The 23792-nt window shown below is 44.3% G+C and overlaps 1 protein-coding gene across 1 annotated transcript in view; it reads left to right on the top strand.

Annotated features, from left to right (window-relative positions):
- Positions 1-155: 155 nt before the first annotated feature.
- Positions 156-23792, top strand: part of Maml2 (mastermind like transcriptional coactivator 2) — a 334007-nt gene continuing 310370 nt past the window's right edge. Inside the window, exon 1 of the mRNA XM_052752116.1 lies at positions 156-666. Within this exon, the coding sequence (XP_052608076.1) occupies positions 166-666 (501 nt within the window). The 5' untranslated portion in view covers positions 156-165. The remainder of the gene's footprint in view (positions 667-23792) is intronic.

Genomic DNA, 23792 nt, shown 5'->3' on the forward strand with positions numbered 1-23792 from the left:
TTTGCTACTCGTTCCCCTCCCCCACACGTTCTCCACTGTCTCCCTACCCTCTGAAGACCTCTATTCATGTGGCCCTGAACACTGAAACCAGCTTTGCCTGCAACACTCAGCCCCAGCCTCTTGCTCCTCACCGTCCCAGAGGCAGTAATCATTGTGTCCAACAAGATGGGGGACACAGCGCCCCCGCAGGCCCCTGCAGGAGGTTTGGGGGGGGCTTCTGGGGCGGGGCTCCTTGGAGGGGGCTCAGTCACCCCTAGAGTGCACAGTGCTATTGTGGAACGCCTGCGGGCTCGCATTGCTGTCTGCCGACAGCACCACCTGAGCTGTGAAGGACGCTATGAACGTGGTAGGGCCGAGAGCTCAGATCGAGAAAGGGAAAGCACTATGCAGCTTCTCAGCCTGGTCCAGCATGGCCAAGGGGCAAGGAAGGCTAGCAAACATGGTAAGGCTACAGCCACGACTGCCACCACCACAGCCCCTCCACCGCCCCCTGCTGCCCCTTCTGTGGCCTCCCAGGCAGCAGCCACAGCCCCACCACCTCCACCAGACTACCACCAGCACCATCAGCAGCACCGACTGACCAGTAATGATAATGGTGGGATAAATCGAGAGCAGCAGCCACCAGCTTCGACCCCCGGGGACCAGCGGAACTCGGCCCTGCTTGCGGTAAGGCACCTGGTTTTCTCCTATGATTGTGGCTGTTGTCCTGTGGCCCTTCGCGAAGGTAGTGGTTGTCTTGGCCTCATGTGGAATGAATGGCCATGAAGATGGCCAAGATATCAGTCTCTCAAAGGCTGCTGGATATACATATGTGGTTGTAAACTCTTACTATCAAAGTCACTAGTCATTGTCCTACACTGAAGGGTGTTCCTTGCCAGGGAAAAGTCTGGGTTCTCCAGAGGCTCAACGGGCCCACGATTTGTGAAAGAAGAACTTAGAGCTGAGAAACCCTGTAGAACCCTCCTGCTTAGCATGTTGGCTCTGGTTAGGCCCAGAAAGACATTCTTTACTTGAGAGTAACTTAGCTCAGTTGACCTGTTCACTTTGCCCCATCCTGCTTCCCCTCTGAAGTACCCTTCACCTGGGGTTAAGAGGAGTCTGTGACTGACATTCCATAACATAGTGTCCCCACAGTAAAAAATAAAAACATGGGGGAAATACCTCATAGACAGCCTACTGCAGGAATGCTTGCTAAGAGGACTACCAGGATCCTCATGGGCTCCCCATTCCGGGACCCCGAACCAGTCTTTATTCTGGACCCTCCAATAATACAGCATTATCTCCCGGAACCCATAGAAGGCACTGGGAGCGATTTACTGTGGTTCTAGGAAGCACCTTGTCTTCAGTCCCTCTTGGTGACAACACGTCAAGTCTAAAAGCCTGAGTAATTTTCTGACTGGAAGTGCTTCCTCAGAGGCACAGACAACACCCCACCCAGAGGGAAGAGCATTGAGTCACTGGTTCTTGGCTGTCAGTCTTAGTCAGGTGACCCACTGTGGTATTCTGGCTTCCCCCAAACTGCTATGCCATTAGTCTTTCAGTAGAAGCTGGAACCCAGCCCTTGCCCCACAGGCTTCTCCCACTGGGCTCCTGAAGTTCTGTGACTGCTCATGGGACAACTATAGTCTGCCTAAGCCAAGCCTGATAAAAGGCAGAGATGGGAAATGGCCATGGGAGCCCCAAAGCACTCAGAAAGCCCCAAGGAAGGATGCTACTAAGGAGCTCCTGAGGGAAGAGGGGACCTGTTCCAGTGGTGGCTACTTCTTCCTGGCTGCTCTTTCCCATGTCCTTCCTCTGTGGTGATTCCCATGGTTCCTGGACAACTCTGGGGACTGAGACACTGCTCTTCCCCACAAGGCACACATTTTTCTTGGGCTGCCTAGAGCTGTGATTCTGGGGGCCCCCAGGTCCAGATGAAAACTAACTATCCATGACTAAACTGGCCTGTGCTTTATCCTTGAATAAAACTATTCAGTTTATATTGGAGTTTCCAGGCCTATATTCCTCTCTCTCCCACCTGCTCCATCCCCACTTCTCCCTGGAATTCCCAGCGAAGGGAAGTTTGTCTTCTGAAAGAAAGACGCTGGGGAGAAGTAAGAGGGAGAGAAGAACGAGGTTTGTGTGCATGTGTGTGTCGCTAGCATCTGCAGCCAAAAGGAACTAAATGCCTTGATTGTCCCCAGTAAATTTATAATCTGTCTGCAAGCCTCCCAATAATGCGGCTTTGTGTGCTTCCGAGTCTCCTGGTGAGTGCTTCTGGGGATGATACTGAGAGTGAGGCCCCCAGGCCAACCCCAGAGGGGAAGACCCATCTCTGCTCTGGGTGCCAAGCCTAGAGGAGCCCACAGGGTGGGCTTGATCTGTGGCTCTCCCTCCCAGCCTCAGCAAGGAAGGCAGCATGTCCTCTGTGGCCTCCTCTGGTTTTTGCTTCTGTCCAGTTGGGAGGGAAGTTGATGAGGTTCTCTTTTGCTGGTGCCTTACAGGATGAGAAATGAAACCAACTCCAGTGGTTCTTGTAACTTTAAGTGGCACTGCCGCAGATGTCGGGGAAGGCAGGCAATGGTGCCTGGCCTGTCTCTACTAAACTGTTTGCAGCTGCAAAAGCTGAAGGTGTTTGCTCTGCCGCCCCTTTCTCAGGGACTCTCTTCTCTCTCTTCCACCCACCAACCACCTCCTAAAATAGCCCCTCTGTGGAACACCCTCTGTGAGTGTGGGGAGGAAGCCTGGGGGGTTGGTGTAAGTCAGGAGAGAAAGGCAGCAGCGGGTCGGTCCACATGCTCACTCCTCCTCGATGAGAGTGCTGCTCCTACACCGCTTCAGTGCTCAGGAATTCCCTCTGTTTTAGCTTCTAAATTTGGTGCTTTGTTCCTTCGGATGTTACTTGGGTCTGTGAGGCAAGATCTGTGCGAAGTTACTGTCACTGGATGGGAGAGGCCTGGGCATTCAGGAGTCTCTTCTAGAGGTCTCACCTCCCTTGGCATCTCTGGTGTTCAGAGACAATGTGAATAGTTTTATTTTAAAGGCCTCTGCTGAGAATGCATGCCAGAATTCTTCCTTAATTTTATTGTGTCTATGTCCATAGACAGATTTATGTAGTCTGGTTGTGTTGAATGTAACACTTTACTGTTAATTTGTATGCTGTAAGTGTCCATGAATGCCCTTTGGAGAAAGGGAACATATTGATCATCTAAAATCAAATATGCGCGGTGTACCCTGATGAAGTTCTGTAACCAGCATGTGTTGTGCAGCAATGCCATGGACATTGTCAGTACTACCTGCCAAATGAAGGTGGAAGGACCACTTCTGTTCGGTGGGATAGTGTTGTCTGTGAGGGGTGTTCTACAGCAAAGATACACACTGTCTGGGCTCTTTAATAGCTTGAGTGTGAAGAACAATGCAAGAATAACCTCTAAGTCAGTTCTAATTCTGTCCACTTGAGAGCCTAATTCTGCTGTCCTTACTCAGCCAGTTTCTTCATTTAGCTCTAGTTCAGGGGAAGCCCCGCTTCTGTAGAGACTGCAAACGCAGGACCTCATAGAAGGTTGAGATTGTAAGGCTCTGAGGAGACTGGCTTTTTAGCCACTCACTCAGAGAAGACTTTAGCACCTAAATCACTTTCTGCTGAAGTATGTTTGAATCTTTGAATGAGCTGTAAAAACTCAACAACCACTGGTCCGTGGAGCAGTTAGGTGGCACATCTGTGGAAATTATTTATCTTTTCCTCTTGTCTGAGACACACTCACTTCCTGTGCCACAGACCGTTGTCACTAGTTTAGGTACACAAGTGGTACCAGGCCATTTTCAGCTTCAGACATTATTGTTTCTCTAATGTGCTGTGGAGGGAAGAACACAGATGAGACCAGGAGCTTGTCTCTTGGTTTGGTGCCTGTTTGATCACCAACCTGCTGGATGACAGGGACAGACACTTAGCACTCATCTGTCAGAGATCAGCTCCTCCATGAAAGCACTTTCATTAGTGAGTGTTTTGGGGAAAGGGAAAGAAGACAGATGCTCCCCCGATGCTGCTGCTGAGCTCCTAGCATCAAGGATGAATACTGGCTCCTCGGCGCTTCACAGAGATCCACTCAGCTTTGGCTTGTCTTTTTTAAGTGGTAAAATAGCTTTTATTGTAAACACAGGGATTGGTCTTGCAAAATCAGGACTGTCAAGATAAAACCAAAATAGCCCTATATTTAAGTATCTCCAAAGTCCTAGAAAACACTACCCAAAGTGAGCTGTGCTGTGAAGTCTTGTGTGTCTTTCAAGTGTGCCCTTTGTACATCCACATGTGCCCTAGAAGCCTTGGCAAGGTGTGTCCCCAGAGTGTCTAGGTATTAGAAAGTTGTATTAGAAAGGGTTATGAGAAAGTTGTTTACACAAATAATATGGAAAAGTTAAATATTTTGCCAACAGTATTCTAAAATGCCAGTTCTTACTTTAAGAAAGTCAAACCAGTTAAATGATCACCAAGTTCCCAGGTGTTTTATGAGTTTCCAGTTGACCAACTCAGAATTTTAGGGCTGTCCATGGAGGGGAGGGCAAGTCTGGAAGTCTGAGACTAGATGTCTACATGACAAATCTCCTCTCTGGGACTGTGAGAGGAGTGTTTACATTATTTATTTATGCAGCAATCATTTCCTTAAGAACAGACCTATTTTGTTTTGCTTCTCCAGAACAAAGTAGTTCTTAGCTACCCAGGGCCTTTCCACCTCATTCAAGTGAATGTAAGGCAAAGGGTTCCAGTGGAGAGAGTCTGGCTTGGGGTGCTCTTTCAAACTTTGTCAGAAAGCCTGCTCTGCTGACAAGGTGAGGTCAAGCACATACAGGTGCTCTGTATTGTCTAGAGATATCATTTGCTTTCTTTGAAATAATGTTGCTAAGTACTACCCATCAATATTTTTCTGTCTTAAACTTTAATGTGTCTGGTTTCCCTATACCTCTACTCATGTTTAATCATTACGTTGTTAACTGAGGGCTTTCAAACATTCTTAGACACAGCAATTAAAAATCACTAGTGGTGTGACAATGATTAGTTGTTTTCTAGATTTTATTCTTCACTTTGATTCTTAGCATTGTTGCTTCATTAAAAAGAAAACCTAGTAGTAACTCTGAAAATTACAAAACAGCCACCCAGTTTTGCTATGCATGCAGACCAAGCCTTTCTGGGTGCTTTCTCCTGACTCCTCCTCCTTTGTGCCAGACCCTCGCATGTGTTCAACCTTCGCAGACAAGGCCATCCATGTTTAATGAAAACAACTCTAAATTCCTCCTCCTTCATTTTCATGCTAATTTCCTTCACACTCCAGGAAGCTCTGTGGGAGAATAAAGGAGATGTGATATGCTACAGACATAGCCCATGCTGCCCACAGTCCGATGGAGAAATCACCCCCTGCACAGAGAAATGACAGTAGAAGTCCCTAGCCTTCAGGATGGCCTAGAACTGATATAGATGTTAAGGGAAGAGGAAAACAAATGTCTATTCAGACCTAAAGTACCCAGGGAGCTCCCTTTACATGTTTTACGTCACACCTACCAAATCTAGGTTGGATGGGTGACATTTGTCCTGTATTAGAAACAGGGACTCTAATACTAAGATAGGCAGGTTGGCTCATGCTTGTAATTCTAGCATACAGAGGCTAAGGCAGGACCGCTAGCATGAGTTTGAAGTCAGCCTGAGCTATATAGTAAGTTCCAATCTAGCCTGAGTTACAGTGTGAAACTCTGTCTCAGAAGACCAGCAAAAAATAGGCCAGGCACAAGCAGAGGCAGGCAGGTCTCTGTGAGTTCAAGACCAGCTTGGTTTACATAGAGAGTTCTAGACCAGTAAATATAGTATTAAACAAAATAGCAAACACAATAAGTAAATGAAACATGAGTACTGTTAGTGGGTGGGAAAGAGATTCAAATCTAGGCCAGGGAAAATCTTATAAAGAATATGGATCACCTCAGGGCCTGAGAGGAGTGAAGCCACTAAGGATGAGATGGGGGCTGGACTGCAGGGATACATGTAGCCATAGAAGTTAAATATTTAGGGGGTAGAGTGTGGTTGGGTAAGTAGTGAGGGGGAAATGTGGGGTTCAGAAATATCCTGAAAATACTGTCATTTTCACAAGAGCAAATCAGAAATTTGGTCAAATATGGAGCCAGGAAGGAGCAGAGGAGTCCAGCGCTATGAAGCAATACTAATCCTTCATGTGCTTGAAGACAAGTATTGCCTTTCGCTCCAGCAGCCTCTTCTCAGGGCACACAGCCTAAGTGCTCTGTTCTATGAGCTTCAAGTCCCCAAGGCTGCTTAATGCTTTGCTGTTTACACACTTCTCCATTCATGGTGAGTTATATACAGCATGACATGGCCTTTGGCGCTCAGAGCAGAAGGAGGGCTTTAAGAGCACACTGGCTGGAGGAGAAGAGAAACTGAAAGGAGTGGAGCTGCAGCTCCACCCCGTCCAGACTGCTCTGGGCCTCCACTTGCAAGCAAGGAGGTTTGCCCTTGATGTAATGAGCTCTCTGGACGCACAGGTGGGTTCCTCCAGCACCTGAGTTGTTTTACGCCCTGCCTTGTCCTTAAAAGAAGCACGAGCAAACCTTTACAGGACACTGTGATTATTTGAATTTTGCTTGTTTTCAATACAGATAGGCAACTGACCTTTTAGGCACGTTAAGAGTTCAACAGAAACCAGTAACCTCTAGGGCACAGAGGAAAGCCAGCAACCCCCACCTCTGATTCTCCGCAGGAGGCTGCACTCTGTGAGCTACTCACAGCTGATGGTCGGTCCTTCTACTGTCTGTGACATTCCTGCCTGTCTGTAAGGGACAGATATGAAACAATCATGGCCTGAAGAGAAAAGTTGACACACACTGTAAGGGCTGAGGAAAGCCAGAGCCCAGCACAAGCAGTCAAGAGACTGAAGGAGCAGCTAGGGTTAGGGTAAATTTATTAGGGTACACAATATTTTGGGGAATACAATACCACCACATTTCCCCCTTTTTGTCTAAAAATAAAAATGCTTATAACTAATACAAGAAAAATTATATCCAATAAGTCAAGATTACATTAACGATGTCTAGTCCATTAACATCTGACAGATTCAGGCAAAAGGAGCAGTATGCACATACCCCACACTGAATGGGTCTTCATGGTGTGAGCAAAGGTTTAGAAATCATACATCAAAGCATGTGGACCTAGGTGGTTTTTAGAGTTTGGGGAAATGATTCACTATTCTGTGGTGTGCACATTGCTAGGCTTACATAAGTGAAAATTTTGGGACCATCTTTTTCCCCTTAGAATTTATTAGAGGTGCATGGATGGAAATTCAATGTTGAAACTGGATTATTGAAGGAGGTAAGTTAGCAGAGCAGTTAAAATGAATCTGGGATCTGGGGTAAGATGACCAGTGGTTTAAGTCACCATTCAGCCATGTAATAACTGTGTCTTCCTGGTGAAGTCAGTTAAATTCCCCTGCCTCCATTTCCTTAGAAATGATGATAGATCTAACTTTCTACATTTTTAACTAAATGAGTCAAATGCCTGGCACCATGTAGAGGCTCAATAAACTATAGTTGTTATTACTTATGTGAGACACAACATGCTTGAATAACCTAGTTCAAGTTTCTATATCCAGAAATGCATCAGACATTCAAGGCAAAACATGGCTTTTCTTATCAATGTTTACTGAGAGTAATTAGTGCACGGTCCTGTGTTACTTAGCTTCCCTCCATGGTTTAGTTTATTTATTTATTTATTTATTTATTTTTTGGTTTTTCGAGACAGGGTTTCTCTGTGTAGCTTTGCGCCTTTCCTGGAACTCACTTGGTAGTCCAGGCTGGCCTCGAACTCACAGAGATCCGCCTGGCTCTGCCTCCCAAGTGCTGGGATTAAAGGCATGTGCCACCACCGCCCGGCTATATGGTTTAGTTTATTATCCTCTGGGATCCATTTACATCTTGGTAGAGTGTCCTTGTTGAGTTGTTGAGAACAAGAGCAAACAATACACCTTCCTATCCCAGGAAGACTGAACAAACCCAATCTAGAACTTGACTGGAGTACCGGCTTGACTGTGTACTTCTAGAATACATTTCGAGTCTCCATTCTGCCTGGAGAGTGTGTTTAGTGAGTAAATGAGTCATTTAAATATCTACCGAGATGTTGAATCCTTTAAAGGGACTAGCCTCAACTTAACAATTCAACTAAATTTTTAATTCAAATTAGCAAATGATTCTAAAAGTAAACCCAGTACCAGATAAAGAATGGTTAGAAGGACCTTGCGGTGAAGAATTGATGCTTCTGAAAGCAGTCTCTTGTCAAGGAATTCATTAGCTCTATGTATGAGTGAAAAACAACAGAAACCTGCCCCTTCCCAACCATGAGCAGCTCATGTTTACAGTGCCTTGTCCCCATGTACTGTCTGGATGTGAATCTTTTCTTTGTGCCTTTCTGTACAAAACATGAAAAAGAGGTTGCCAAGACTTCAAAGCAAGCTTAGTGGTGGCAGTTCTTAGCCAAAGCAGGATGTGCTTGGAGAGAGATGACAACAGAGAAAAGAAGAGTCTCTGCTCTTTGGTGGATGATTCTTGTGCAAGGATGGTTTGTTTGTTTATTTTTCTTTGAAATTTTTTTATTCTTCTCTTGTACATTACATCCCGACTTCAGTTTCCCCTCCTTCCACTCTTCCGAGCACCTCTCCTCTCCCCCAGATCCACTCCTCCTCAGTTTCCCCTAAAAAAAAAAGCAGGCTTCCCAGGAATATCAACTGAACTCAGCATAACAGGTTACAACAGGACTGGACACATCAAGGCTGGGCAAGGCAACCTAGTAGGAGGAAAAGGGTCCCAAGTGCATGCAAAAGAGACACTCCCATTGCCACTGTTAGGAGTCCCACAAGAACACCAAGCTAACAACCTTAATGTATATGCAGAGAACCTAGTTCTGACCCATACATGCTCTGTGTTTATCCCTTCAGTCCCTGTGAGCCCCTCTGAGACCTGCTTAGTTGATTCTGTGGACCATGTTCTCATATTCTTGTGGTGTCCTCAACATTGGTTCTAACATTGGTTCTAACTAATAAGAATATTGTCAAAATTGTGTTTCTTGATTCTTTTGTTCCTGTAATTTAAGCTAAGATCCCAGTTCCCTTTCTGAAAGATAATGATTCTTACAAAATGTAACATCAAACTCACACGTGAGTTTACTTGGTTCTATTCTTATTTTTAGTGGTGTACTTTTTCCCTGAGTCATTCTGGCAGGTTCCTATGGGATACCATTAACATTGTTGCTTTTAAATTTCTCTTTGGCCAGAAACGTGGCTGAGTTACATTAGTGGATCTTACCCAGCACACTAATAGCTCTCAGCTATGTAAAACCCAACCCTTTGAAGTCCTGGTTCTTCGACAGTATTTTTCAGGAATTCCTGATGGATTTGAGCAGAAAGTTCATTATCTGTCTTAAGAAAAAAAAAAAGTGAGGCTGGGCAGATGGCTCAACTGGTTTAGAGCTCACTGCACAACATGAAGACCTGGGTTCAATACCCAGCACTCACATGAAAAGCCAGGTGCGGTGGTCCACACTTGCGGTTCTCGTGCTGAGGAGGTGGAGACAGGAGAATCCCCAGGATTCACTGACCAGCTCTCCAGCCCACTTGGTGCATTCCTGTGGGAAATGAAGTAGATGGCTTCTGAGGAACTACACCAGAGGCTGACCTCCCCACACATACGTAACCTGCACACATTCATGTACACCTTCACAAACACACACCCATCCATACTCAAGTGAATTTAAAGCAAAAGTCTGCTAACAGATACCAGGACACACAGAGTAATATCTCAAAGTCAAATCATGTCAACCAAGTAGGGTACAAGGAAGTGGGGATTCCCTGGGTCAGTATACATTGAATGGGTCTTTGGGATGATGTTATACCTATAATTTTACACACACACATATTTTTGCCTATTTAAATATAAATATATACGTTTATGTCTACACTTAGGTATAACTTGTTCCTATCTGGGGATCTCTAGAATCCAAATCATATAAGAGTTAAAGCACTCTTTGAGGAGCAGCTGAGAGATCATTTTTGACTCTGGCCACCCTTCACCTAAGTGTTAAACCTGTTATGCTTTGCCTTGCTGTCTGATTGCCACACAGCACCGTGTAACTCAGACACAGCGAGGCACGCCTGCTGGTATTGTTCCTTTAGTTGTCTGAGAGCAGCATGGAGAAAGCACAGGATGTAGACTTGAGCAGCAGCCCTCCCGACAAAGTGGCAGAAATGACAGTTTAGTAAAGCTTGGGTCCAAATCCCAAGCATTGTATCAGAGAGTGCTTCCTTTGCTGGCTTAGATTCTCTGCATGTGGATCTGTTTGCAAGCTCAGTCCCCCAGAGAGAAAGTCTGAGCTGCCTTTGTGCTAAATTAAACATTGGTTTTCTCCTTGGGAACCTGATCTTCCATAGGCCAGGCAACAATATCTTTCTGAGAGAGCCCCAGCCAGCCATTTCCCGCAGGAACACACTGGCTGGGGAGCCTTTTTCCCCTGTCTTCTTCACTTGTGTGTGAGTGTGGTGCAGGGAAGTTGTTTTGTCTAGCTAGATCCAGAGGCCCTCAAAGCAGACTCACACTGTAATCCCTGGTATAAGACTGTATATGCTGCTTAACATATAATAAATGAAAATGGCTAGAGAGGCAGCCAGATTATGCAGGATTACATGCTCACATGGGAAGGAGTTTCCTTCCCTTTCTCCCCTAAATCCTGTGCTCACAACATGGAAGGGAGTGCGTCACAAACAGAAGCCGTCTCCTTCCCTGCTTTATCTCATCTCCATCCTGCCTGTCCCCCTAGAGGGCTAGTTCATGTAGCTCTAAAAATAGGCCACTATTCTACAATTTATAGACCTGTATGAGCCTGCAGAGAGAAAACAGACCAAACTCTCTTCTCATAGATGAAGAAATTAAAGCTCATTAAAACACAAAACAAACAAACAGCAACAACATTAGAGCTAGGGGAATCGCCCAGGGATTTTCACATCTGTTTGAGGCTACACAGGGTGTCATTTATCAAGATAACTTTATAGACCTAGGAGAAAGGTAATAGTAGAACATTCCCATAAACATTAAAATTGTGTTGTAGGATGAGCATTGGTATTAGAATATTTCTTTAGGGTAGTTTTTAAATAATCATGCAATCTCTTCAGTGTCACATAGCTCTTTCAAATGGAATGTTCCCACTCATAAAAAGAATGGCTGCTGCTTCCTCCCTTAAATCTTATGTGGCCTCCTGATTTGCTTTAACCAATTATGTGTGACAAAAATAACATCATGCTACACCTGATGATGTCCTTGAGGTAGTCCACTTGGATCCCAGACCCAAGAAGCTGGGCCTGCCTGGAGGCTGAATATCCACATTCAGAGAAACCAAAGCACCCTTCTTGCAAGGGGGCCCCCTCCCCCATCTAAGCATAACCTGCTGGGAAACCACCAACACAGCAACCTGCAGAGCCATGAGAAACTCTGCTTGGTTGTACGGAGCCACTAAGTTTGGGGTAGCTTATCATGTCACGAAAGTTGACTGACTCAGTGCTGGAAACCAGTAAAGGGCAATGATTGCTGGCTTTAGCCATGTTTCTGAGGCTGCATTACTTTAAGATAATAGTCCACTCTCCAGAGGTTTCGGGATTAAACTAGACAATACTTGAAGACACTGAGGTGGCAGCAGCACACAGTGTTCAAGCTCATGGCACACACCAACAGACACTGATTCTTGCTTTGCACTTTCTCTTTTTACCCCCTTCCTCTGACACCTCACTTTCCTTTCATGTGCATCCAAATACTCCCAGGCTTCCCCAGCTGACTATTCCTTAGAACATCATTTTTTCCCCTCCTTCTGGATGATGGCCTCTCATTCCTCCTAACTACCAGATTTCCAGCATTCTTGTTACGCTCCAGGGGTCACATCTGCCTTCGGTAGTCTACTCTTAAAATAGAAAAGGGTTAACCTCATAAAGATGTCACTCCCCTTGTACTGTTATGCTGCCCTTGGGAGACTCAGACAGCATAGCAAGTATATATGGCCGGCGTAATTGCATTCGATCCTTGAGGTCACAGAAGACTTTGTGAGTTGGGACGGAATACAGGGAAGAAACAGATTCCATCTTTAAAAGCATTCTTCTAAATTCTCACTTGCTTTTCTGTAGGAAATGACCCTATTCTGTGTGTCTTGTTTTATTTCCTATCTTACCTTCACAATACATGAATAAACAAATGAAGGGATAGTTGAGAGCTATCATATTAGACCTACATGCTGTATTTATTAATGAAACAGTAAGAGTTTAGCCTAGGAAGCAGGACTGAGGTCCTGGGATGCAAGCTAACAGTGCAATTTAAGTCATTCATTAGATTGGTATCGACTTTCTCACTGCTCTCTTTCTTGTTTTTCAGTTATTGTTATTATTATTATTTTTATTATTATCATCATCATTTTAAAATAACAAGAAAAACCTGTCGAGTGACTTGAGTTACCACTGAGGCCTGTTTTGATATGATACACTTTTCAATACTTCCCACATATGGGGCTTTTATTTCTTAGACTTTAGAATCTCCTTAAATTTGAGGAACAATCAAAAAAGAGTTAATAAAGATGGTATAATTTGCTTTTTTAAAAAAGAAATTGGTAAAGAGAGTCCAAAGTAACCTTAGTCACAAGTTACATGTCAGAAGGGGCAGAAACCAGCAGTATTCATTTATTAGTATCTGGGGGCAGGGGTGGTTGTGGGTTTGTTTAATTTGCTGGTAGCTAGAGCCCCGATTCCCTCCGTCCACACCCACCAACTGTACTTGCAGCATTTCTGTGGATAAGGACTGTTCCCAAACTGAGTACCACCATGAAATGATAGCATGCAACAAAGACTATAAAATGAAAAGTAATTCTTTCTCAGGAGTTGACGGGTGTTCAACTGCACACATCAGTCCCCCATCTGTTTGTCTCTCCCGCATAGACACATAACAATTGAAAAGTGCAGATTGATGGATGGGATTTTATCCTTGTCACACTTCATCTTTAAAATATGTTTCCTCTTTAAAGGGGAACTATAAAAGAGAGTCACAGAGCAATTGGCTTGGGGGATGGGATTCAGCTCACTGCTATTTTCCCCCTTATCACTAAAACCCTAAGCAGAGTATAATCACCTATTTCCCCAGGGCAGCCCTAAGCCCTGAGAACTCAGCTCTGTTTGGGGATTTAATAGAACCAGAAAGAAGAAATGAGCAGGATCGGCTCCATACACCCACAAGGAAACATTTCCCCCAAATATTAAATGGAGAAGAATTCTCAACACACACCTCACTGCCCCCAGAAGCAGCTAGAGTACAGCTCTTCAGCATCTTTGTGACTCAGAATCTTGGGGTCTTTGGATCATGTCTGAGGCTCAGGGACAGCTGGGTGCATTTTCTTAACAAAGCAAGATGTAGCTGGCATGAATGGAAAGCGAGCTTTGGTGGTGGTTGTCATACTGCTCCTTGAGGGGCTTCATTGTCTGTTAGGTTGGAGGCACAGAGATAGCGACTTTTTTTCCCAGTTGCTTCAAAATAGCCTGGAATTTCTTTTGTTCAGATTTTCAGATGAAAATATCTTGGTATTATGTTGTGCAATGTGGCTTTTCTTTCTTGAATCCTAAAGCAAAGGTTATTAAGTTGCCTTTCTTCTCTAACAGATTCGGTCATACCTTTGCTGAGAAAATGTACCCCAAGTCTCAAACACACACACACACACACACACACACACACACACACACACACACACACACACACACACACACACAGAGGCAGACACACACTTTGTTCAGAATGATTCTTTTTAATATATGGACACAAGTCAGCTGTGTGAGTAGTTTTCAGAGAAAACTAGAAACAAAGAAATGAGTCAAAAAGTATTTAAAAGAAATTGCTGCCAAAAACAAAAGCATGCAGATTTATAGAAACTAGGAAAAGAACAGTGTTATAATAGCCAGAGTGACCAGAATCCTCTCTGCCGGTCCAGGCCTCTACCACCATGGTTCTCTTGGGCCAGTCACCGATGTCCCTCTCTGCAACCCAGTTGGATCTGGCTCCTTAGTATTCTGCCTGGCTGAATTGTTGTCGTCCAGAAGTCAGCTCCAATATCACTTTCTGAGTAGATCTCAGTGGCTGTCTTAAAAAAGTAGGCACATGGCTGATCTCTACTCATTTCCCACATCCTTTGTCCTCTTACAGAGCTTTTATTTTCTTCATAACTTTTACCAAGAATTTATTTTATCACTATTTGAATTCCTAGCTTCTTTGTGTATCTCTTCTCTTTCTCCAGTGGGATTATAAACTCCATGGGACCAGGAGCCATGACAGTCTTATTTACAATAAGCATCCCAGGCCCTTAAAGTCCTGGAGTTATGCAGTAAATACCTGTTGAATCAATGACCACATTGTTGGTTTTAAACCTATAGTTATCATATGTGGCTTTCAGAGGTGGGAGAAGAAGAGGAGGAGGGAAGATTATCCAAGGTCCCACATATTTAATTATGTATTTAACATAGGTATACCTAGGAGACACACACAGGGGTGGGGGGGCATTAAGGTGATTAAAAACGGGACCCCATTGAAAAATTCAGAGGATAGATAATGTCTTAAAATTTTTCCAGGTTCAAATTCTAATCTTGTCTCTTATGAGAGGATAGTGTTGGTGTAAGTAAAAGGGTGGATGTGTAGGTGTTGAATACTTATGTTCTGGGGTCTCAGACCAAACATCTCACTGGACAGAGCTTATATTTTGATGTAAAGATATGAAGTAACCTAATGAAGGATCATGGCAAACACGATGTTACAATGCATAGCAACTTGTTCTTTAGTTAAAGTAGCTATTTGAAGACAGATCTGGATTAATTAAAGGAAAGCAAATCTGAGAAACACTCTGGGAAGTGAGAGCTACAAGAAAACATCTGTCCTCGAGTTCCAAGGTCTTCCTTGGCACAGCAGCTCAGTTCTGGCCGTGTGTCCACCCATCAGTTTTCCCGGCGCAGCCTGGGTGCTGCTTTCACCCTTGTGGGTGAAATGCTGCTTTTGATGCTTTGGGGCCTTAGAACTATTGCAGGCCTTTAATCTGGAGTCACTGAGGGTCAAGAACAGAAGAGAAAAAGCTGAAGATTTCCTTAGTGGAGAATACTGTTCTGCTTTAGACTGGGAAATATTGGGTGGGGTGTTGCTCACTAATAATCTCTGACCAGTGTTAAGGGGCTGGGCTTGAGCTTCAGCATTGAAAAAGAAAAGTGAGGAAGGGTAGGAGTAAGGAAGAAATAGAGGGAGGAAGGGAGGGAGGGAGGGAGGGAGGGAGGGAGGGAGGGAGGGAGGGAGGAAGAAACAAAGAAAGGAAGGAAGGAAGGAAAGGAGGGAGGCAAGAAGGAAGGAAGGAAGAAAGGTAGAAAGAAGGAGTAAAAAGAAGGAAAGAGGAAGAAACAGAATTGGAAAAGCAATGGTTGGGAAATTAGTCCCAGGGCCACAGGGGACAGTGGCACAGCCAACTCTCAGGAAGCATGCAGAAGCACTGGCTGTAACCACAATAGCACCTAACACGTGTACCATCCGCCTTTCCCTCACAGAGACCTTGTGCTATCAGTAAGCTGTCGGAGTAGCTATTTGTACATTACAAATGAGAAACAGACTTGGAGAAGCTGAGAAAGAATACTGTTGTTTAAATGTCATCTGCGCTATGTATTGACTTCAGGTCCACACATCATCCCCATACGTTCTCTGTGGAGGTGATTTTACACACAAGTGGGAAGGGCTTAGACGTGTTTGCTCTAGGTGCCGGCAAGCCCGTGGTCTTGTACAGGGCATGCTAACAGCATCCTTGAGCCACAAATCCTTAACTGCACTCGCAGCTGGATTGGGACACTGGAGGTCTCCAGCTCTCAGGAGCTCACCCACACAGCACTGGAGGCCAATGACTCTTCTAGAAAGAATGTCAATCATGAATGGAATGAGGATGTTGGGCTCTGAGCACACCAAGGCTAGAATAAAGGAGCCTGGAAGGGGGTCCTTTTCTTTTTCTTTATTTCAGTCACTAATTTGTAAGAAAACAAGGCAAGATGAGAATATGGTTTAGTTTTTGAACCTGAACACTTAGCTGCTGTGTTTCTTATGACTCCAAAGAGTCCACTGGCAGGCTGTGGATAAGGGGTGCACAGTCATTCTGGAGCAGGGAATCAAAGGAGAGTCTTCACGGGAACCAAACCTGGTCTCCTTTTGGTTCCCCTCCTTCCTGTTGCTCTTTTTTGAATAGACATCTTAGATGGGACTTAAAGGAAAGATCAGCAACTCTGCTTAGAAGTGACTTTTACAAGCATTTCAAATCCAAGTGGAGAATATAATTCTTTAAGTTGATGATTTGTTTATTTTTTTTTAATTTTTGCCAAAAGAAAATGCGAGTGGGGCTCATAATCAATGGATTTTTGATGGAGGTAAAGATATGCTTTATTTATCTCTAATTCTAGTTCCATCTAGCACACATGCATCAGTATATGTTGAACTATACTGGCAAATATACAAACGTAAACTTTTGTGTGTGTACAAATTCATGGCATATGTGTATATGTGTTGAGGGTGGAGGATGCCTCAGCTGTGGTTCCTCAGGTGCCATCACCTTCTTTTTTTTGTTTTTGTTGGTCTGTTTGCTGTTTTGAAGCAGGGTCTGTCACTATCCTGGAGCTCACCAAGTATGCTAGGTTAGCCAGCAAGCCTTAGATCCTCCTGTCTCTGCCTCCTCAGTAATGGAATTCCAAGCGCATATCATCTACCCTGGCTTTTTGTGCATTGATTCTGGGACTAAGCTCAGGCCTTTGTGTCTGATTAAACCATCTCACCAACTTCACAAGCATGAATTTGTTTGTTTTGAGACAAGGTCTCACTATATAGCTCTGACTGTCCTGAAATCATTATGTAGACCAGGCTGGCCTGAAACTCACAGAGATCCACCTGCTTCTGCCTCCCGAGGGCTGGGGTTAAAGGCATGGGCCATTATGACCGGCTTTTACAAGCATGAAATTTTAAGATCATAATCCCTTCTACTATGTTCTACGAATAGAGTGAGAAACAACGTTCTTAAACATGGTCTTTTGGTGCAGCATGCTTTTTTTTAAAAATCACATTAAGTGTCTACTTTGTCAGGGACTATTCTAGATGTTTTTGAAGTATTAACTCATATTCCTATAATTAAACTATGAAATTATTCCTATTGTACAGATAAGGAAATCGAGGTGTGAGCTGAAGAGTGGTACAGTAAGAAACTGAACCATTGCCAGCTAGCTACTAACAGGCCTCTAACCATGTTTCTTGCTGTATATAGAAGACATTCACAAAGGTGTCCTGAGACTCCAGCTCCTATCTGATCCAGGCCTGAGTTTGGAAACAAGTAAAAGATATTTGCCCACCAATGCTACTCAGACACGAGGAGTCATCTCCACTGCAGGCACAGTTCAGAAGGCTCGCCTAAGGCCGTGGCTCACTCTGAGACAGTTGCCAGTCTCCTCTTTCCTAAGGCTCAGAAGGTGCTGGAACATGTAGAGTCCGTGAATAACAAAAACACTTCACTTGAAATCTGGGAACCCCCTGGAAGGCCTGTGGAGGTTTCTGAAGTCTGCTCAGTGGGAAGAACGATGCTGAGTCCTTGTCCACATTGGCCCCTTGGGCATGGCTGGTCCCTGGGACCGGTTATCTAGGCTTGAGCTCGAGCACCAGGCATGGAAGTGATCTTCAATGTGCATTCCAGATGAAATGTGAATTCATGTGGAGGCATGAGTCAGGCCCTGGTTGTGCTGTGAGTGGGCCTACAATCCATTTAGAAAGCAAGTTTATGTTTAAAGAAATGAATTGCCTTCACCTTTCGGTCCTTGAAGATATCCTAACCTCTGCTCTGCAAGTGTGCTGTGGACACTGCTTCTCTCCTCATTACTTGTGACCAGATCGCTTTCCTTAAGACCCTTGTGTATGAAAATCCTGGAGATGCCATCCCCGTTGTGTATATTCTGAAGGTATTATTCTTTAGATAGAACTGGCTGCCAAAAGTGTGGAAATGGCGAGCATGAAGCCCCAAACCTAAGAGTCATCCTTGGAGCTTTCTTTTGGGAATTAAATCTTGTTATAAGCTTCCGCAATACTTCTCAGTAAACCTGTTGCTATGTCTAAATCCTGCCCTCCATTTAGGGAATGGAGAGGAAAAGAAGGCAGTCACCCTCCGTTGTCCCCCAACCCTAACCCCCACCTCCCTCCCCCTGCCGTAGTACCACCCCCTTCCCTGCACCACCCCCCACCCCCATCTTTTATCAGGAGCTCTTTTTGTGCTAATATATAAACGACTTAGCTTCTTGAGTTTTCAAGTTCCCCTGTATCGAATGCAGTTCCATACTGTGACTTACAAGCATGTTCAATGTGAATATGTTCCATGGTTTTGTCAGATTCTCAAAGTGCTCCAAGGACTAAAGAACCGGAAGTCAAGACTTGGGGTAGGAGAAAGAAGAATCCGAGGAATCCTGAAGTAGTGTGATCACTCCCCTCCACAGAGCAGCAAGCTCCGGGAGAGCTATGGAGTTGGTTGGTTCCTTGTCTTTGCTCATTCCAGTTTCGGAATGTCCCCACAAAGCACATGTACCCTGTTTTGTGCCTAGTTCCCTAACCCTGGGCCTTCTTTGTTGTGTTATCTATCCAGCCACTTTCCCCCTGTTTTCTAAAAACTAGCTGTTCCTGGGTCTGCTCATTCTCTTGTGCAGTTAGAGCCCCAGGCAGCACTTTCTTATGCTTGGTTTCTAAGTGACCTCTCACATTGGCAGGCTTCCTGCCCTCTCACCTTGACCCCTGCATTAAATGGTGTCTTTCCCTGTCTTTGTGGGGACCTTCTTAGTGAACAAGGCTGGTTTGCAGCTTTTCCCCGGGACCTCGGCACACGGACTGTTCTTATTAGTTGCACACCCCAGGCTGCTAGAGTTCCTATCTTGGCAGTGGACCATCAAACACCCTATTTTTAAGAGTCTCTAACGTAGTTGTAAACACGTGCTGTGACTGGGCTCTCTGTCTCTTTGCTCATATTTACCAAAGCGGTTTAGCTGTTGAAAAGTTGTTATGATGAAAAAATTAAAAAATAAAAGTTCAGCCTCCAGGATTGTTATTTTCCATTTGTCTAACTCAAAACTGTATAACCTCACCAAAAAAGAAAGAGAGAGGGAGAGAGAGAGAGAGAGAGAGAGAGAGAGAGAGAGAGAGAGAGAGGAAGGAAGGAAGGAAGGAAGGAAGGAAGGAAGGAAGGAAGGAAGGAAGGAAGGAAAGAAGGAAGGAAGGAAGAAAGGAAGGAAGAAAAAAGCAATTGGCATTTAGTTACTTCGTTTGATGGTCTAGTCATATTGGTAACTTGAGGGGGAAGAAATGGACCCACCGGATCGTTTTACTCTGACAAATGCCAATCAAACATGCATAGGGTGGGGATGGTGTTTGCTCCACATGTGTAAATGATTGGAACTGCTCAAAGAAGTCAATCCGGTTGGCTGTGTAAACTGTTTATGCTCTTAAAATCATGTGTATTTCTAATAAAAACATTCTATAGATGTATTTAAGTTCTAAAGACTTTTTCTCGTCCCATTAGGAGAACTTAATCACTACCCCAAATTCTCAGCATCCGCTTATACATTCGTTTCATGGACTGTTATCTCTGGGGACCTCACACAGTAACAGTCAGGAATTTGGTGAAGAATGTTGCACATGTATCTATTTCTTTGATTCCTTTAAGGGGTGTAGGATAACAAAACACATCTTGATCTTTTGGGGAGATTGTGACTTATGGCTTAGGGCAGGAGATTTGGCAATTTAAATGTTAAGAGAGCAGACTCTGGCTTTTTCCTCTGGGAATTTAAGTAAGATTCTGGGAGCAATGTTGAGCAAATTCTAATACTCCTCACAGGAGGAACAGGACTTTCCTCAGGGTTAGCATTTCACCAAAGCTGGGACGTTAGAGGAGGACATCTACCCTCAGAGTTTGTCACATGCATAAGATGAGGAGGGTGTGTGTTTGCTGGTGAGGAACTGGCCCTGCCTTGTGACCAGCCACTCACTGAGCAGGTAGGTTGGCCTGGAAGCTCCAGGCTGAGTGACAAGTGAATGTCTTTAGCTTGGATCCCTTTGGAAGGCTTCAGGCTTGGGTGTTGGTTTTGCTTCTGCACTAAAATGATGTTTTTCTCTTCATATCACAGGCAGAGGAGTGCAAACACAGGCTAGCATGGGGTTCCCACATATTTCTTTCCCAGATGGCTGTGCTCCAAACATGTTTGCTTTGCCGTCTTTGTCATGTAATGTGTGGTCTTGTCACACTTCCTGCCCTAGCCTTTAAATCTCTCTCCTTTTAAAATGCTTTCAAATATAAGAACATTCTACTTCTAGCAGGCATTTATTCACTACACATGTTAAATAGTTGATTTTTCCAGGCGTAAGAAATCCAGCCATGTGAGACTGGAGAGAAGGCTCAGAGGGTAAAGCACTTAGCATGCAGTCACGAGAACACAGATTTGGAATGTCTAGAACCCAGGTAAAGCCAGATGCAGCAGTTCACATCTGTAATCCCAGCATCCCTACAGCAAGATGGGAAGCAGACACAGGAAGATTCCTTGGAAGTTTCTGGGCTAGCCCACGCCACACTTACAGGAACATGCACAATTTCTCTTTCTCTCCCTTCCCTCTCTCTATCCCTCCATCCCTCCCTCCTCTCCTGTCCCCTTCTAATTAAAATATTAATGAATTGAAGACCAACACAGAAGGTGTGTGAGGAAAGGGGAGAAATACAACCAAGCCCCAAATGGGAATGGTGCATTCTGCCCTAAGCTATCTCTGCTTCTGGGGGAGATGGGGTGTTCTATGTGAGTGCTCCCTGGAAACAACAGTGTACTTCTTCCTGGAGCTACCATGAGCTTGACCTCACAAAAGTGCTAGACACCAACTAGAATTACACTCTTGGAGGTGATGAACAAAGTTAATGTGGGCCTGAGGTAGTGCATAAAGAAAAATGTCCTTTCTCTCAGCCTTCCAATGAGCGATCTATCACACTTTGACGGTAATCATTAGCTATTCCATGGGACGTTAAATGGCAGGAAGCATAAGCCAATAAAACAAGAAACTCACACCACTTCATTCTATTTTTCCTTTTGTCAAGGTGCAAGTATTTGTTTGTTTGTTTGTTTTTCGAGACAGGGTTTCTCTGTGTAACAGTCCTGCCTGTCCTGGAGCTTACCTTGTAGACCATGTTGGCCTTGAACTCGCAGAGACTTACCTGCCTCTGCCTCCTGAGGACTGGGATTAAAGGCATGAGCCACCACCACCTGGCTTATTTTTAAAAATATTTTTAATTAATTCTTTGAAAATTGAATACAGTCATTTTGATCATACTTACCCCCAACTCCTTCACTTAACTCCTCCCAAATATAGTTAAGTCAGTCAGCATGCTAGCATGGAGTGGAAAAGGGGTTCATGAGCCCCACTCCTAACTGAGGAGTTACAGACAGTTGATGACTTCTAGAGAGTGGAGAGTCAGTTTTCTTCAAGGGTATGGCTTTTAGTAGGTTGACCATGCCACTGTGGGTGTCGCCACATTCCCAGGAGTACACAAACAGCACAAATTGGAATCAGTAGGCAATTAAACAAAAATAAAGAGGGCACAGAGTATTTCACAGATACAACCTAACCCATAATACACCTGTGTATCCATGCAGTCTTATCTAGTTTGTATATCTCTCGTCTCCTTGCCAATCATGAGGAGGTAGCTGCAACTTCTTCAGGAAAAGCTAGCATTTCCCACTAAGCAATGCTCCTTGAATGGTGGCTGCTTCTCGTTGCTGCTGCTGCTGCTGCTGCTGTCATCCTCCTCTTCCTCCTCCCCCCTCCTCTCCCTCATTATTATTCCCCCCTCCGCCTTCTCCTTTTTCAGTGTCAATTTTGCTATTTTACCAAATTTCAAGTGATTCCTTCTGATAGCTAGACTTCTGTGTATAGAATCTGATTTGCTTATGGGCTTCATGGTAATTATATCAATACAAAAATTATCTAGTTATTTTTTTGAGGGAGGGTGAGTTATGGTGTTTCCTTGACTATAGAACTTGAGTTCTAAACACTTAAAGTAGAGTCAGTATTAATTGGGACCAGGAAGATTTTTTTTCCTGAAAGGGTGATGGGGCACCATTCCACACATGTGTGTGGTGTCACATCTTTGGCCTCTTGTAGCTACACATGCGCATGACTGTTCAAGGGTAGCAAAGAAATAGATTCTGTGGCAGGTTGTAAAAACATGTCTGATGTCTTAAAAGCTTTTAGGAGGAAGAACTTATAAAATTGAGCTCTTAAAATTCTCTGACAGCAAGATTTGTTGTTGTTGTTGTTCAAAAGTCAGATTTCAGCTGACATACTAACAGAATTTGTTAACTGTGTCCATTATCTATTGCCACACAGCACACATTTATTGCCCTGCACAATTTCTGAGGCTCAAGAATTGGAGAGCTGCCTTGTGGAGCAGGGCTAGGCCAGGCTAGATCATGGGGTTTCAGTCCAGCCATTGGCTAGGGCTGCAGTCACCTCAAAGCTTGACTGACGATGGAAAATATGATTCCAAGTTCACTCACATAGTTGCTGGCAGGAGACCTCAGTTTCTCAGGGAATGCTGGCCTCCCTTTCTGCACTGACCTCTCTATAGGGTGCTGAGTCCTTAAGTCCCAATATCTGGCTCTCCTCAGAGCTGCTAATCCAAGAGAGGTAACACCAAAGGGAAGTTACTGTGCTTACCCACTTCCTTCAGAAGTGGCAGACCTCTTCTGCATGTGCTGCTGGTCACATAAACTAAAACCTGTATAATTCACAAGAACGTGAATACCAGGAAGCAGGACCCTTGGAGGCCATCTTGGAGGTTATTTAACCATTAATGAATAAACACTGGCCAAGAACCTAGATTACCATGTTGCCTACTATTATATTATTGATGACAGGTTTGTTCCTGACTTGCATAGTTTGGCCACTCCTTCCTTTTGTAGATATGTATTGTCACCTCTGTATTAAGCACTTTCTAAATGTTTAGATTAGATCAGAGCATAAAACAAACATCTCTTTCCTGGTGATTCTTACATGACTTTATATTCTGCTTTTCATGTAACAAGCCCCATGGGCGGGTGGGCACATGTCATTAGAATAAGTACGTGGACCTCAAACCATTGTTTCAGACTTGCCTTGCCCTTGACCCTCTTAAACAGGAAACAGTGGTTGCCACTTTATCTACTAGAATAGGGTAGATTTTTTTAAACATAGTTGGAGCAATCTAATCTCTCTGGTAACTGCTTTCTTCTAACTCTCAAATGATAGATTCTCTTTGTCAGACGACCAAAATGTGGAAGTGAAAAACTTCAAAGAATTGAGAAACATCAAGCACATTGCTCAAGAACTGCAGTTTAAGGGTTGGACCATCTGGTATTTGAGGCATAACTGTCTTGTACCTTGTTACTGTGCTGCTCTGAGTGTGTTGTTTACCCCTCTGAGCCTCCATGCTGCTGTTTCTAAAATGATAGCAACACCAGCACCTGTCTTGGAGTTGTAAGCAGAGGTGACCTAAATCACTTATCTCAGGATCTGCTGTGTAGATGCAGTTCAATTCTACATGCTTTTTCCTTGTTCTAAACACATCAATGTACTGACTCATTACCAAGACTCATCACTAACACTGCTGTCAGACCTTACCCCCTAGTTTAACCCAAGTGCCCCAGATG

Source organism: Peromyscus californicus, unplaced genomic scaffold, assembly GCF_007827085.1.
Source record: "Peromyscus californicus insignis strain IS unplaced genomic scaffold, ASM782708v3 Scaffold_11__1_contigs__length_118956290, whole genome shotgun sequence".
Lineage (NCBI taxonomy): Eukaryota > Metazoa > Chordata > Mammalia > Rodentia > Cricetidae > Peromyscus > Peromyscus californicus.